At 43.7% G+C, this 15637-nt stretch overlaps 1 protein-coding gene across 4 annotated transcripts in view; it reads right to left on the bottom strand.

Annotated features, from left to right (window-relative positions):
• CHEK2 (checkpoint kinase 2) overlaps positions 1–15637 on the bottom strand; it is a 260226-nt gene that overhangs the window by 15337 nt on the left and 229252 nt on the right. For all 4 annotated transcript variants that reach the window (XM_078667290.1, XM_078667292.1, XM_078667289.1 and 1 more), the window contains one exon: positions 2242–2327. In XM_078667290.1, coding sequence (XP_078523416.1) covers positions 2242–2327 — 86 coding nt within the window. The remainder of the gene's footprint in view (positions 1–2241; positions 2328–15637) is intronic.

Genomic DNA, 15637 nt, shown 5'->3' with positions numbered 1-15637 from the left:
AGGAACCTAATGTGACTTAAGGATTAAGAGTCTGGGTGTTCATTCAGGGAATTAAAACACATCAAATCCAGTAAAAGGTATCTTAGTTCTTCCACTGCCTACAGTGTTCAACCAAACCCATAATAAAAGGAACCATCTGGTTAGGAATCTGGTGACATTACATAGCCACTTAAAAGTCTGACTTGGGGGAGGGGGGGCATTTGGGTTAAAGGAGGTGATGAAGTCAGTCTCCCAACTGGAGAAACAGATGATCTCTGTCCATGGAGATTTGTATAGACACAGGCTGTGTTTTAGTCTCAGGAGGAGTCTGGTGGTGGACTTGGATGTCCTGGTCAGATAAGCTACCTTGGTGTGGCTAAACAAATGTGTATTCTGGTATTAACTGATCTGATGATCTGCAAAAAGTGTACATTTTGTTTCCGAACCCAGTCAAAATCCACCACCTAATACCCAAAACATTGGTCAAGACAACCAAAGCAAGGTAACACTGGCACCTAGCAAACAAGCAGGCATGACTCCGCATCTTTTGACATATATTTCAGTCTATGCGGGTGCTATTCATGTCTTCAAGCTGGAATCACCAGCAGAATATACAACCCACAAGAGATGGTCAGTTCCTAGGTCATGGAGGCGCTAACAATATGGTCAAGATCTAAAAAACTGATTCTACTACACACACCACATGTTGTCAATAACATAGTTGGAAAATGATACGATGGTGTAGATGCACTTGTCGCAAAAAAGTGAGAAAATAACTGATATATGAAAGGACCATAGAAACTTAAGGGGCACCCGTTTGTTAAAAGCAGAACAAAGGATAGGGTGTGAAAAATCCCGGCGGAGAGGGGTAGGACACAGGCTAACTACACAGGAGACTCGAGCCTTATATACAGAGGCCTCATCCCTGATGTACAACCCGCCGGGCATTGATGCTGCATATAAATCTTGACCATTAGGCAAGGAAAAGTGCAACAGAGGTACAACATTTCCACAACCGGTAATGAGCATATGATCCTGACATAAGCATAATTGTGTGTAGACTATCATATAGGTCCTGATGAATCGCGTGTCAATGCACCATAGCGAGAAACATGTTGACCAATCTTTTAACACTTCCTAGTCTAGTCTAGTCTAGAGCCAGGAATCATTACATTCCAGCACACCCAGACTAGCCTTCACTTTTAATTGAAGCAAGGGACCGCCCGAATAAAGTTGTCTCTGGTACCCTTTGCTCCATTTTAATTCACCGCTCTGTCTACAACCTCCTGGCCCCACACCGGCACTTCACCCATAGGCAGTTGGATAAAAAGATCTCCATCAAAGAGCCCCTCTTTGAGGTGAGCCCGTCGGGGATTGCACCGCCTACCCGACGAGGAGCACTGCCTATGATGAAGCATGACACCTGCAAAGGTGTGTGAGGCAACTATATCCAACAATATGGATACCCAGTGATTGGCTTACACACACCAATCACAACGCTCCCCCTTCCTTGTGACCAGTACACTAACCCTTACTAGGAACAGCCTTGTCCATCTTTTTTGACAAATGCATATAAAGGGGTCATAGCCTGTGGCGTGAGTATACTGTGTGGTTACCACACCTCCCCAAAAAGAGATGCAGAAGGAACCTCGTCTCACAAGCCCTAGTGAATCTACTGGAAGCAACGGTAGACCTACTGGCACACCTAACTGCTTAATAAAATTGTTTGTGCTTATATCTGCTATTGTACTAGCATAAATGATAAAGTATCTTTCAAATGCAACTGTAAATTGAGTTTTGAGCAACAAGAGAGAATGAAATCTTGCCTCAGTGCCACACATATTTGTTGTTTAAAAATGAAGATCTAGAGAGCTACTGATGGGTCTAGCAATCATGCTAACTCTCCTGGTGTGGGGTCTTGTTCTGTGATCTCAAAACTTGCCCTTCAAATAGTCAGTCAGCTACATTACACATTGCATTACACATTACATTATACATAGCAATATATTAGTAAACTACTACTTTACAAATTATTCTATTATTTATGTGGGTTCAGATAAAAATGAGGTAACACATGCTGTAGAAATGCTTCAATTTTATATCTGTTGTCAATGGAGCCATGGAAGCTTTTTCTCTCTTTTTTGTCTTCAACTCAGACATACTCGTTTGCTTCTAGACTATGGAACTAATTTATATATGATTAGTTACATTTCGAGCACTAAAGTCTCTTAATATAGACGTGGCTCGCACTTAAAGTCTTACCTGAAGCCAAGGATGGTTCAAAGCTTCTTTCGTTGTATATCGCTTCTTTGGATCAACCACCAGAAGTTTCTTCACAAGATCTAAGGCTGAATATCAAAAATCTTTACTTTGAAACTTAGAAACGTTCTGATAATTACTTAAAATTTCAGTTAAGTGAAAACGTTGTGTATAATCCTTATTCGTAGGAGCTGCAAATAGAGCATCTAAAAGTCCCAGAGCATTGGTTTTATCATTAGAAGAAACAAAAATGTCCAGGGGGATATTTTCCCAGCATATGGGGGATAGTTGAACAAGTTACTTAAATTCAGTAATACTCAAACTGCAACTTCCTCACCTTTAGAATATCTCTGCTACAATCAGTGTCACCAGAGTGCAGATTTCTAGACTAAGACCTTTTTTAGATTCGAAAGGAGAATAGGGTGGCGGGAGGGCAGTGAGGAATATGTGGTTGGATAGAATATTCACCAGACAAAGCGTTGCTGAAAGTAAGTAGCTTGTTCTTCTGATGAATATGTTTAACCACAGAATGGACTCTAAAAGAGCTTTGAGTTGCTAATCAATTGCACCAGTCAATGGAGTCTCTCCTCCTCTTTAGAGGGATGAGAGGATGAGAGAGGGCAAAGAACATTGGAAGAGTGGACTGTCCAACGTGAAAACCGTAACAACTTAGGCCACCTTGGACAGCAGTACCACTTTTTCTGGAAAAAAGATGGTATTAGGTGGCTGCACAGAGAGAGAGCGCATAGAGAGGGAAAGAGCAAAGAGTGCATAATGAGAGCAGAGAGAGCGTAGAGCAGAAAGAGCAGAGAGAAGAGAGTAGAAGGAGAGAGCAGAGAGTGAGTTAGCGAAAGAACAGAGAGAGAAAGAGCAGAGAGAGGGCAGATGGGATTGGAGTTTGCTCACGTGATGAGCAATGCTCACCATGACTAGAAACAGTCTTCAAAATCAGGTGTTGTAATGGATAGCTGTGCTTGGGTTGAAAGGCATACATATGAAGAAAGTGATGACCAAATTAAGATCCCATTGTAGCATCAACAAAGTGTTTGGGAGGAAACAAATGAGTCAAATCTTTTATAAATCTAATCACAGCTATTGATGTTAACAAGGACGCTGGTTTGGTAAACCTAAAAAGGCAGAAACGTAGGACTAATAATATTTATTGATGCCCACAGCAAGTCCTTGCTGGGCCACGGATAAAATAAATAACAATACATCTAACAGCTTGTAACTCGTGGGTATTTCAGGTGCTAGAGCAGGCTACACACGTGTCCCAGGGCCCAGTCTAAACAGACTTTGAAGAGGGCATCAAGAATGACATCCATAACCTAAGGGGGAAGATCAAGTGCAGGAAACTGCAGTGCTTAATCTCCACGTATGGAGGTGCAGGTTACACAAGCTGCTGCAACAAGATATCCTCCTGAAACAGTAGCCTAATTGGAGGACACATGACCATGCCCAGAAGCTTTAGCCATCACACTCTGCTTGCCCAATTTGGTACCACTAAGTTGACTTGGACCTGGTCTTTCATATTCTTCAGAACCTAGAGCATTAGAGACAGCACCTGAAAGGCATACAGGAGTCACATGCACCATTTTATAAGAAATGTATTTCCGAGACAGCCTTCTGGGAAACCCCAGCATGTAAAAGTCTTGACATTGCACATGTTCAGCAGTGATGAAAAGATCTAATCAGGGTTCCTACCACTGTTGAGAGATATCCCGTGCCACCTCAGGATGTAATGGCCACTTGTGATCCGCCAGGCCCTGGACTGCTCAAGTCATCTACACTGTTGTTCAAAGCTCCCACCAGGTGGCTCACTACCAGGGAAACATGCTCCTTGCAATCTAGCCAGTTCTCCTGTCACAGGACCCAGGACCCCACCCCGCCCTGCTTATTCCAGTACCACAATGAAGTGGCTGAGTCTGGGAACACCTCAACCAACCCCCTCTGATGTACGGTAGGAAAGCCTTCAGCACCAGGGAATTTGAACACAACGCCCACAGGTTGATGTGGAGGAGGGTTTTCACTGGAGACCAGAGTACTCTGATCTCCACCTCTCACAGATGACCTCCCCATCATAGCAGTGACACATCTGTCACCACCATCAGCTCTGGATGTGGTAGTTAGAGGGTCTTCTGCTAGTCCAATTGTGTTGAGCCACCAATGCAGATCTTTTGCTGTCTCCTCCAACACCTGGGTGGAGTTCGATGAGATTCCCTGATGCTGGACCCAATGAGACTTCAGGTTCCACTGCAAAGTTTGTATATGCCACCTGACATATTCAACAACCAGGATGCAGTCTGTCAAGAGTACCCGAAACATCAGAGTCAGTCTCATCGAGACCAAGGAATGAGGCTGAGACATCAGGATCATAGCATGAATGTCCTGACCTGATTGTGGTTGAGGGAAACTAAACCGAATCCAGGATGACTCCAACAAGAGGAATGGCTCCAATAAAGGGGAGTCTCTGGCAAGGAGTGGGATGCTATTATGAACCCAAGGTTCTCAGCCTTCTGCAAGCAATCTAGGATGGTCAATGGCGAGCCTGCCTTTAATAGAGATTCCACAACGTAGGGGAAAACTGGGACCAACAACCTACAAAGGTGTGCCCTGACCACCGCCATCACTTTAGTGAACACCCCTGGGGCACTGGTGAGGCCAAAGGGGAGCACAGCAAACTGAAAATGCTCCTGGATCACTTTGACACGAAAGTAGCACTTGTGGAACTGCAAAACCGGTGCATGAAAGTAAGTGTCCTGCAGGTCCACAGCCACCAACCAGTCGCCTGGATCTAGGGCAGACATAACCTGGGTCAGTCGTGAGCATCTTGAATTTGTCCTTCCACAAGAAGGCATTCAGAGGGTGGAGCATAAGAAAATAACAAGAATAACAGTCTCTGTCTATTTCCTGGGCACCCCCCTCTATGCCTCCTGTGGCCAAAAGAGCGAGCACTTCTTGGAGCAAGATGGACAAGTGCTCCTCTGAGAAACATTCTGATGGGGACTGAAAGTTTAGTGGGTCGGAAAGGAACAGTAGGGCCAGACTCGTTGGAAAATCTGGAAGACTCACCTGTCGAATGTTATCTATTGCTACCGTTAGAAAAAGTATCTCATCCTCTCCCCTACAGGGTAATCATGTGCCACTAACAGCAAATTAAAGAGGCTTGGAGTGAATATTGGGCGGGTTGAGGACTGGAAGGTTCACTGTCCCTGATGGCCGGGGAACTGTCTGCTAGATTCCCACCCTCACCTGAAAGGACTGGATACCTATAGCAGGGGCGGAGGGCCGTGGTGTGGGATGTATGCCAACCCTCTGGAGTTTCCAAGAAAGTGAGACCCTGGGTTACATTGGGACCTGGGGTAACTAATGTTTCGAAGAGAGAGGGGTCCATACGTGTTTAGAAACTAAGACTCCAGTAACACTCATGCATTTAAAGCAAGAAACATTTATTTGTATTAATAATAAAATATCACACCAACTAGCCAATGTTTAGAATACAAAACCTGGAAGATAGAGAATACAGGAAAAAGAAATCCATTTTAAACCTAACTACACATATATTGTCATCAAACACAATCTCTCTACTCAGTAAAGGCCTTTCTTTTGTGCCAAATGAACAGCCAAATTTCCTTGAACTCCAGACTGAATTGCTGAGATTCTTGAGAAAAATTAGGTTCCCAAATTTTTTTCTCTGAATATCCAGCCACTCCTAAATCTGGAAGCACTGGCTTTGCCCATCATTCACCTTTTCTCCTTTCAGTAGCACTGTCCTCTAAGAGATGCATACTTGAAAGAAATCTCTAGTATGGAACAACAGCAGTTGGGGAGCCGCTGCGCATTTCTGCACGCCTGGAGGAGTAATAGGACGTTGGAAGCTGAGGGACTGCATGGCCCAGGGGGCTCATCTACCGCCCGCACCTGTGCTGATCTTCGACGCGGTGGGCGCTACTTAACTTCTTGCTGCTCCCGCTTCGCGAGAGCCGCTGCGCATTTCTGCCCGCCTGGAGGAGTAAGAGGACGTTGGAAGCAGAGGGACTGCAAGTCCCAAGGGGCTCATCTACCGCCCGCACCTGTGCTGATCTTCCACGTTGTGGGCGCTACTTAACTTCTTGCCGCTCCCGCTTCGCAGGAGCCGCTGCACATTTCTGCCCACCTGGAGGAGTTAGAGGACGTTGGAAGCAGAGGGACTGCAAGTCCTAGGGGGCTCATCTAACGCCCGCACCTGTGCTGATCTTCCACGCGGTGGACACCCATCTATTTAATTCACCGCCACACCTGCTGCGCGGAAAGCGAGCCGTGCGGGCCCGTCTGAGCCCGTCCGAGACCGGAGGAGGCCGGGCTGAACCCCCTTTTAAGCCAGCTTATCAATCAAGGTTAGTCTTTCTCCTTGTTAGTCTTTGGGAGACATTTCTATTTCTATTTGATATATTTTAACTGGGATTAGTCCGATACCTATACTAAGATGAGCAGACGGGAAGGGAAGAGGCTAGGCCCCGTTCAGGGCGGCAGTGTGACGGGGAAGCTCGATCAGTTTATATTAAGGGCCACCTCTGTCCTGAAAAAGGAGATCCAGTTAACAGAGCGTCGGCTATCCTTATATCTGCAGTTTAATAAAAGATCGTCCCTATGTTCACTAGCCACAGTCTCCTCCCCGTCCATTCAACTGAAAACCTGATAGCACTGACGACTCAGAATGTGGTGAGCAACGATGTATCTTCCCTCTGTTTTAAATGAAGATCCTGCAATTTCACCATCAACCCAAATGGACGTTGTAACCAGCATGTCCACACGAGAAAAGGCTAGGTCTCTGGATAGAAACATCAGTAATAATCAACTAAACAAAAATCTGGCAGTTAAAAGGAAGCGGGAGGAGGATCCCAAAAGCCTTGTACGGCAAAAGTCCCGAGGTCAAGTAAAACCTGTGGCCGTGCCATAGTCGAAGAGGGCACTAAATCGGAATCTGCTCAGGTCGTCTTGGATTTCAATTTCATCTCCATGGGTGGAAGCAATTTGAACTGCCAACGGGAAATATGGATGAGACTTGGGAATTCATTAAAAATCATGTTAACTCCCATCACGCACAGACAGACCAGGATAGAGGAGCGACTGACTAACTATGAAACCCTGGTCAAGACAGGTTTTGCTGAATGTATGCGATTGACAACGACCACCTACCCCGATACAGGTACCTTGTTGTTCTTATCCCCCCCCTGATGACCTAGAAGCAGAAAGTGGAACTTTTTTTAGGGAGGCCAAGAATCAGCCTGTGACTGTGCGATCAGTTCAGGCTGATTCTGGGACCCCGAATCTTTCAGCAATTTCTGTGATTCCCTGGAATATAGCAAGCTTACTTAGCAAAGTGATGGCCTCGGATTGGTCTTGTTTTGTAGAGGGGTTTGACTTTATTATCTTTCAGGAGACCTGGTTATTAGATACAATTTGCCGCCCCGGATACCTGACATATGCTAAAGCAGCAATTGCAAACAAGAAGGGGAGACCCAGTGAGGGTTTGACAATATGGGTAAAGCAACAGTCTTCCTATCAAACTATGGAATTACCTACAGATAGTCCAGACATCCTTCCCATTAAAATCTGCTCTAAGGGCAAGTTAGATCTGATATTAATCAATGTCTATTCGAGAGGAATATCGGGTAAGAAAGCTTCACCAACCATCGCTCTGCTAGACACGTTTCTGGATGGACTATCTGGCTCGGGTGTTGTGGTTATAGCGGGTGACTTTAACTGCACCTTCGAGCCTCTGGGATTGGATGATGGCAGCCTCAGCACGGAGGAGGATCAAAACTGGGGAATACCGTCCCTCTCGTTGGCTTCAGTTAACAAATGGTCTGAGGCAGCGCTCCAATTGAAAAGCCTATCTCTAGGTCGGGAGATTAGAGCTACCAATGGGAGAATTCCCTCAGATTTGGAAGGTTGCCCCACATTTTCAAATGGGATTAGGAGCAGTAGGATTGATTATATATTTATAAGTTTAGAGCTCTGGTCTAGATTAGTGGATATGGTGGTATTCAACAGACCGGAGAGTGATCATGACCCCTTACTACTGACTCTAAATAGGACTGGTTTAGATCCCCCAACTGCTGACATTGCCTCTATGATAGAAGAAGTTACTATGTCCCAAGACCGTCGCCGGTTAAAATGGGCAGTGGTCTTAGAGGACGAAGATCTTCTAAAGCAGATTAGGTCAACCACGGAAGAGACTGTAGCACTGATGGTGTTGCAGGTAATAAAAGGTAACTGTTCCAAGGACCTTATGAAGGCCCATAAGTACCACTATGCTAAACTAAAGCTTTTACTCACAAAAGCCAGGAAGCCGTGTAAGCCCCCTCCAAAAGAATCGGCAAAGTGGTACATTGAGGAATGTGGAGCTGCGTTCCGACAGCTCTCAAACACAATCAGGCTGGGAGTCCCCTTAGATGTGAAAATAGCAAGGGAAAATTATAAGAAAGCCCAAACAAAGGCAAAAAAAGATTTTGACGAGGACAGATGGGCTAGCCTAGTTAATGCTAGTAATGGGAAGGACTGGACTGGATTTTGGCAATTGGTTAAATGGGGATATAGTACAACAGGAACCTCACCAATTAATAATGTCCCACCAGAACTTTGGGTCCAGTATTTCCAAGGCCAATTTGCGAGTCCACATAGCATATTCACTAAGTACCCCGAGGTTACTACAGAGGTAGCTTTACTCTTTAGTGAAGTAGAGATCGATAAGAGTGCTAGATAGGGTCCCTGCAGGGAGAGCTCCCGGCCCAGATTGCATCCCGGCAGACCTCTATAAAAAGGACAGGAAGATATGGATTGAATATATTTTTATTATCGTAAATGCTATAGCCAATGGTGCGCGAGTACCAGAAACTTGGCGAGGGGCGGAAATTATTCCCAGATATAAAAAGGGAGACCGTGCCAGTCCCAGCAATTATAGGGCGATAAGCCTAATAGATACTTTACAAAAAATAGCTGCGAGACTTGTGCTTGGTAGAGTTATTGAATGGATTAGAGATCAGGATGTTTTAACTACCTATCAAGCGGGTTTTCGACCCCATGTCAGCACCATTGATAACGTTTTTAGATTCACGATGATTTATTGGTCCACAGTGATTTTAGCAGGGGGAACACTTTATGCAGCATTTGTTGACTTAAAATCAGCATTTGATTTAGTACCCCGCCACAAGCTGTGGGATTCGTTAAAGGAGGCCGGGATGCCTAAGGAAATTCTAGGCTGCATTATTAAATTGCATGAGGCAAATTATGCTCAAGTCAGGTGGGGGCAGCATGGTGAATTAACTGATTCCTTCCCAGTTAATTAGGGAGTGCGGCAAGGGTGCGTCCTTGCCCCCACGCTATTTTCCCTATTTATAAACAAGGTGATTACATATTATTTCGGTTTTCCAACTGATGCACCATCTCTTGCCGGTTCAAGGGTACCTTTACTAATCTTTGCAGACGACACGTTCATTTATCCAAAACTCAGTCGGGTCTGCAACGTGCCCTTGACCGATTTGTAGTTTTTTGCAATGACCATGAGCTCGTGGTAAACGTTGACAAAACAAAGTTCATGGGCCCACATGCATCAATATCGGCTTTTGCGAGTTCTAAATTGCGAAAAATAACGATTCGCAATTTAGAAATCGCAAAAGCCTATGCATGAATATTTTAGCTTTTTTTTTGCAATTCGGTAAAAATCGCTATTTTTACCGAATTGCATAAAAAATGCAAATTTTCAATTGCGAATTCACAATTCCCATTCATTCCTATGGGCCAAAATGCCCATAGGAATGAATGGGAATTGCGCAATTTGAAATAGAAATTCATCAATGCGTTTCAAGGGTGGAGAGGGGGGTACATATGACCCCCCCCCCTGCACCCATGAAATGTACTTTTCAGTATAAGTTACATACACACATGTCCTAAGGACATGTGTGTCTGTAACTTAACAGTTTAAAAAATGCATTTTTGTACATATTTGAACAATTTCGCAAATTACCACGAGGTTGAACTTCGTGGTAATTTGCACTTCCAATTTGTAAAATTGCACATTTTTCAGAAATGATGCATAGCATTTTAGAAATCGCACAATTGCGATTTCTTATGTGCTATCGCAATTTTAGAATTTGCAAAAAAATTGCAATTTCTAAAATAGCATGATGCATCCCAAACAGCACTTTTGCATTCACAAACGGCCGATTTTAAGGAATCGCACCGTTTGCGACTCCAAAAATGCTTGATGCATGTGGGCCATGGTGTTGCACAGGCACAAATGTGTCAAGGGTAGGGTAGTATTGGATAATGTACCACTGGAACAGACCGATACATTCACCTATTTAAGGGTAACTATGGGTAGGCAGATGAACTGGGCTTCCCATCTAGATGTCATAGTTTTAAGGCATAATCAGCTGGCTGGTGCCCAACTAAAGGAACATCGATTGTCCCATACAAAACCTATAGGGCCAGCAGTAGATATCTATAATGGGAAAATTAAAGCCTCCATCATTGATGGTGCTGAACTTTGTACTAGGGGTAAAAGATTTTCAAACCCCAAATCACAAAATAAGTTCTTGAGATCCCTGACTGCCCTTCCACAATCAACACCTATGAAGCCTTTACTTTAAGATTTGGGCTGTATTCCTTTAGATAAGGTTGCAGATTTTGGACCCATAGCCTATTGGAGGAGGCTTTGGACCACCCCAGAATTGGCATCGTATGCGAGCGCATTAATGCACATGAGGAGTTCTGATCTATCTTCAAAACTTAAATGGTTGCAGAAGATCAACCACAACTTAAAGGAATTGGGGCTTGGTCAATTGTGGGATGATCCAATAGGAAACATTTTTCCCAATAAAAATGATTTTAAAATCCTCTATTGGGATATGATCACTACAAAGACCCTGTCAGCGGTGGATAGTACCTCGCTCACAGGTATCTTCTTGGATCATAAGTTTGCATCGAAAGTAGAACCATACTGAAATTTGATCACAAAGCAAAGTGATAGAAAATGGTATCATCAATTTCGAGTGGGTTCCCTTCCTCTAAGATCTTTCGTTGCGAAATGGAAAAAGCCCATGAATGTCAATTCCCCTTTTTACCACATTGAGGACGAGACAATAATTCATGCACTCTTTGTGTGTCCGGCTTATAAAGGCCCAGGATCTAGGTGCCTAAAGCCATTATGTTCCAACCTTGGCACTAGATCCTGTATGACGGCTATGCGTATCCTGACAACGAACACGCGCGCAGATATTGTTATTGCTGTAGCGAAATTTTGGAGTTGGTCCTGGGCACTGAGGAGGACAAAATTGGTGGCTGTTGAGGAATCAAATTTAGTGCCTGAGTGTCCTAATCCAAATCGGCTCCCTTCCAGAGATTGAATGTAGGAAATACTAGATCTGATAAATTCTATTTTAACTATTGTTGTTTAGTTAGGATTTCGATACAGTGGGTTTAATTTTGTATTAATTGTATGCTTTTAGGGTTTTAACTGTTTTTACAACACTTTTATGTATGTATTGTGTCTTTTATGATTGTAAACTATCGAATAAAGACTAACTGAACTGAACAGCAGCAGTTCATAATCCCGTACAATATCTCCTCTGGTGAGAACATCTCTCCACACACTTAACAAGGGTTTAATCATTATGTCTGCTGACAGGAGAGGTGGGATAGTACTCCAAGAAATGAAGGATTACAAAAACTGTCAAATTCAGAACATTATGTCAAGTTCTTGTTAGATCCAACAAAGGAACTACAACTTAAAGGCCCCTCTGGTGCAGAGGGAGACCTTTACTTATTTATTTTACACCAGGGTGCTCATGCAGAGCTTCCCAAACAGCTTCATTGCTTTTGTTTTCTTTTCTGCCTCGTGTGCCAAAGTTATTGCAGTAAAAGTGAAAGTAAAATGATCAGATAGGCTGGTTTAACTTTCACTGAATCATTGATCAGGGGCATATCTCAGCACAAAGGATTCTCATGTGCGAAGTATTACTGGAATTTGGAGAATCTCTCCTTTTCAATACCAACTCCTCCCAGTGGATTCCCGCTTGGGGATCACCACAGGAGAGCAATCCACAAGCAGAGATCCATCCCAGAAATAGGGGGAGCAGCCCCTAAGGGAAGGGCATATACTCCCCCTTGGCAATGTATGTACTTAAGACTTTCTGCCTCCCACCGGGAATAGTAGGGGCAATTGGGATTTAAAAATAAAATAGGGGTGGGGGTTGCCCAGCATAGGCATGGGTATATCCCCATCCTAAATATAATGGGCAACAGTATTTCTGCCCCTTGGGAGGGAAGATTGGAATACTTTCCCCATATCTGCCCCCCAGGGGAGCAGAAAGCTCACTAGAAGCCAGAGAATATGTATGTGTGTGTATATATATATATATATATATATATACTGCCCAGCATGACCATGACCCCACCCCAAGTAAATGGGGCAACTTTTGTTCTGCCCACAAAGGACATATGGGGTTATTTATCCGCGATTCGCCACCCAGTTAGACAGCAAGACCAATAAACTCCAGAAAAAAAATAATATATATATATATATATATATATATATATATATATATATATATATATATATATATATATATATCATCCAAACCTTCGTTTCAGGAATGCAAAAAAAGGCGCTGACTCCGTGGGATTTTCATCAGAGAGGAGTTTTTATTCAACCAACGATGATGGCTTTACGCGTTTCGGCGGGACAACCGCCTTGCTCACAACAACTTCAAAGTGAAAATGACACGAATATATACACACACAAAAGAGAGTTTGTCGGAGCCTCCTGATGACGTACATTGGTTGGTAAGGTTACCCTCCCCATTATCAGACAGGGAGGAGGTAAGTTGCATTTTTCAAAGACAGAGACATTTGCATTACGAGTAATTTTTCGTCTGAGATTCAGTGTTTTGCGAACTGCGGTTTTTCAGTGTACATAAAGTTAACATAGTTCATTCTATTTAAAAGACCCTAGCAGTTCGTACATTCATATTTGCAATTGCCATCATTGCTATTAGTGCACTCTAATGCCTCTGTACTAATATACCAATGCATCAACAATACCTCTATACGCAACCATACCAAAAAATTGTGCCAAAAGAATTTCTGTGTTTTTAACAGTGAAACAACTCAATCAAACTATGCAGTGAAATTTGAAAAATTAAAAACCCACCGTGATTTCTCACAGTACTGGATTACATTGCAACCTTCATTGTGCAACCGTATGGTAGTTTAAATAAACCATTTGACATCAATTCTACATCACCTTTATATGAAGTATTATGCCCCAGTGGGCTTTTTCGACAATTATGGAATATTTGTTGTACTTTCATATGTACAAAATGGTGATGTTGACCTCCAATATCTTTCATTAAACTCATATTGGATGACTCAGTACTGTGATTTATGAATTGCCTTATGTGAATTTACTGAAAACATTTTTTTAGATTACCCTGTGTGCTCAAAATAACGAACTATCTCGCTGTGAAATTTGATTAAATTCAAAAAGTGTTAATACTGTGGTTTTTTCCATATCCCTATCACGAAGTTTCAGAGGAGTGGGATACGAGGCTTTGCATGAAGCCAATTGTTAGTAAAATTACAGAAAAGATTTATATAGAAGCAGGGCTAGTCTATTATATATTGTGTTACAGGTGCACACTTAACGCTTCGTCAGAGTTTAAGCCGTTAGGAGCCTTGGTGTCGAGCAGGATAATGTATCTGGATTCCAATCTCCTAAGTGCCAGGAGTCTGTTTCCTCCTCTTATACTCTTGTTGATACTGTCAATAACGAAGTATTGCAGATCCACTACTCTCCCTCCGTGAAAAGCGTTGATGTGGCGCGCCACGGGGTAACTTTGGTCGTTGTTGGCCACAGCTCTCAAATGCTGTAAGATCCTTACATGTACTGGATGTAATGTACTCCCAACGTAACGCTTCTTGCAAGTACATTGTAAAACATAGATGGCATAATCTGTTTTGCAGTTAAAATTCCCTCTCAACTGAGTGGGAGGTGTACTTGCTAAGGTTGATACCATGCGGGCATGCTTTGCACTTTGTGCACTTGAAAAATCCCTTCTTACTCTTAAGCCAATCAGTATTACTCGTTTGGCTCGGAATGTTAGATACCAGTTCCTGCTTCATTGACTTCGCCCTTCTGTATGTAATCTGCGTCAACTTGGCGCTGATGCCTACTTCATGGACCACAATGCTTTGGGGCAACACGCTGGTAGGACAAGCAGTGTGCGACCAATTGGACTTTCTTTTATATTCAAGCTCCCTTGAGCTGGTGGGGCTGACGAGCCCGGGTTACTCACCTGCATGCCACGAGCGGTACTGGACCTGAGAATATTTTTTGGCAGCCTACGCAGCACCCCTACATATATGCCTATTCCCTGCTGACGAGAGGTAACAACCTCGAAACACGTGTCCAGGGATGGGCAACGCGACAGTGATTTTTTTGCTCAAGACTCTGGCAGAGGCGCACCCGCTGATGCTTACTTCATGAACCACAATGCTTTGGGGCAACACGCTGGTAGGACAAGCAGTGTGCGACCAATTGGACTTTCTTTTATATTCAAGCTCCCTTGAGCTGGTGGGGCTGACGAGCCCGGGTTATGCACCTGCGTGCCACGAGCGGTACTGGACCTGAGAATATTTTTTGGCAGCCTACGCAGCACCCCTACATATATGCCTATTCCCTGCTGACGAGAGGTAACAACCTCGAAACACGTGTCCAGGGATGGCAGAGGCGCACCCGCTGATGCTTACTTCATGGACCACAATGCTTTGAGGCAACACGCTGGTAGGACAAGCAGTGTGCGATCAATTGGACTTACATGATGTTCCTAATGTGAGGTCACTACGCACTATGGGCCAGTGCCTGTACAATATTCTGCGTACATGGGTGTGATAGGCATTGTACCCTGTGATGATTCGTGGTGTCTCAGACTTTTTGTTCGATGCTACTGGTGCAACATCTCTGAGTACAAGATTCTCTCTACTCTTAGTCATGCATTTGTTCTCTGCGGTTTTTAGAATTTTCTCAGAATAGCCTCGGGAGCGCAATCTTTTGAACAACTGCTCTTTTGATGTTTCAAAACTGTCTTGCGTACTACAGTTGCACTTCATCCTGAGGCACTCAGCATAGGGGATGCTGGTGATCAGGCTGTGAGGATGAAAACTTCCGGCATGCAAGATGGTATTGCCGGAAGTTGGTTTTCTGTGGGTCCTCATTTGAATCTTGTTTTCGGAAACAAATAATTCCAAGTCTAAGAAAACAATCGAGGTTTTGCTGGTATTACATGTAAATTTCAAGTTCAAAGAGTTCTCATTCAATTCTTCAGCAAACTCCCTGGCACTCTCCTCACTTCCCTTC

The sequence above is a fragment of the Lissotriton helveticus genome, chromosome 11, assembly GCF_964261635.1.
Source record: "Lissotriton helveticus chromosome 11, aLisHel1.1, whole genome shotgun sequence".
Lineage (NCBI taxonomy): Eukaryota > Metazoa > Chordata > Amphibia > Caudata > Salamandridae > Lissotriton > Lissotriton helveticus.
Note: the sequence above shows the minus strand (reverse complement) of the source record. Positions and strands in the feature narration are given on the sequence as shown.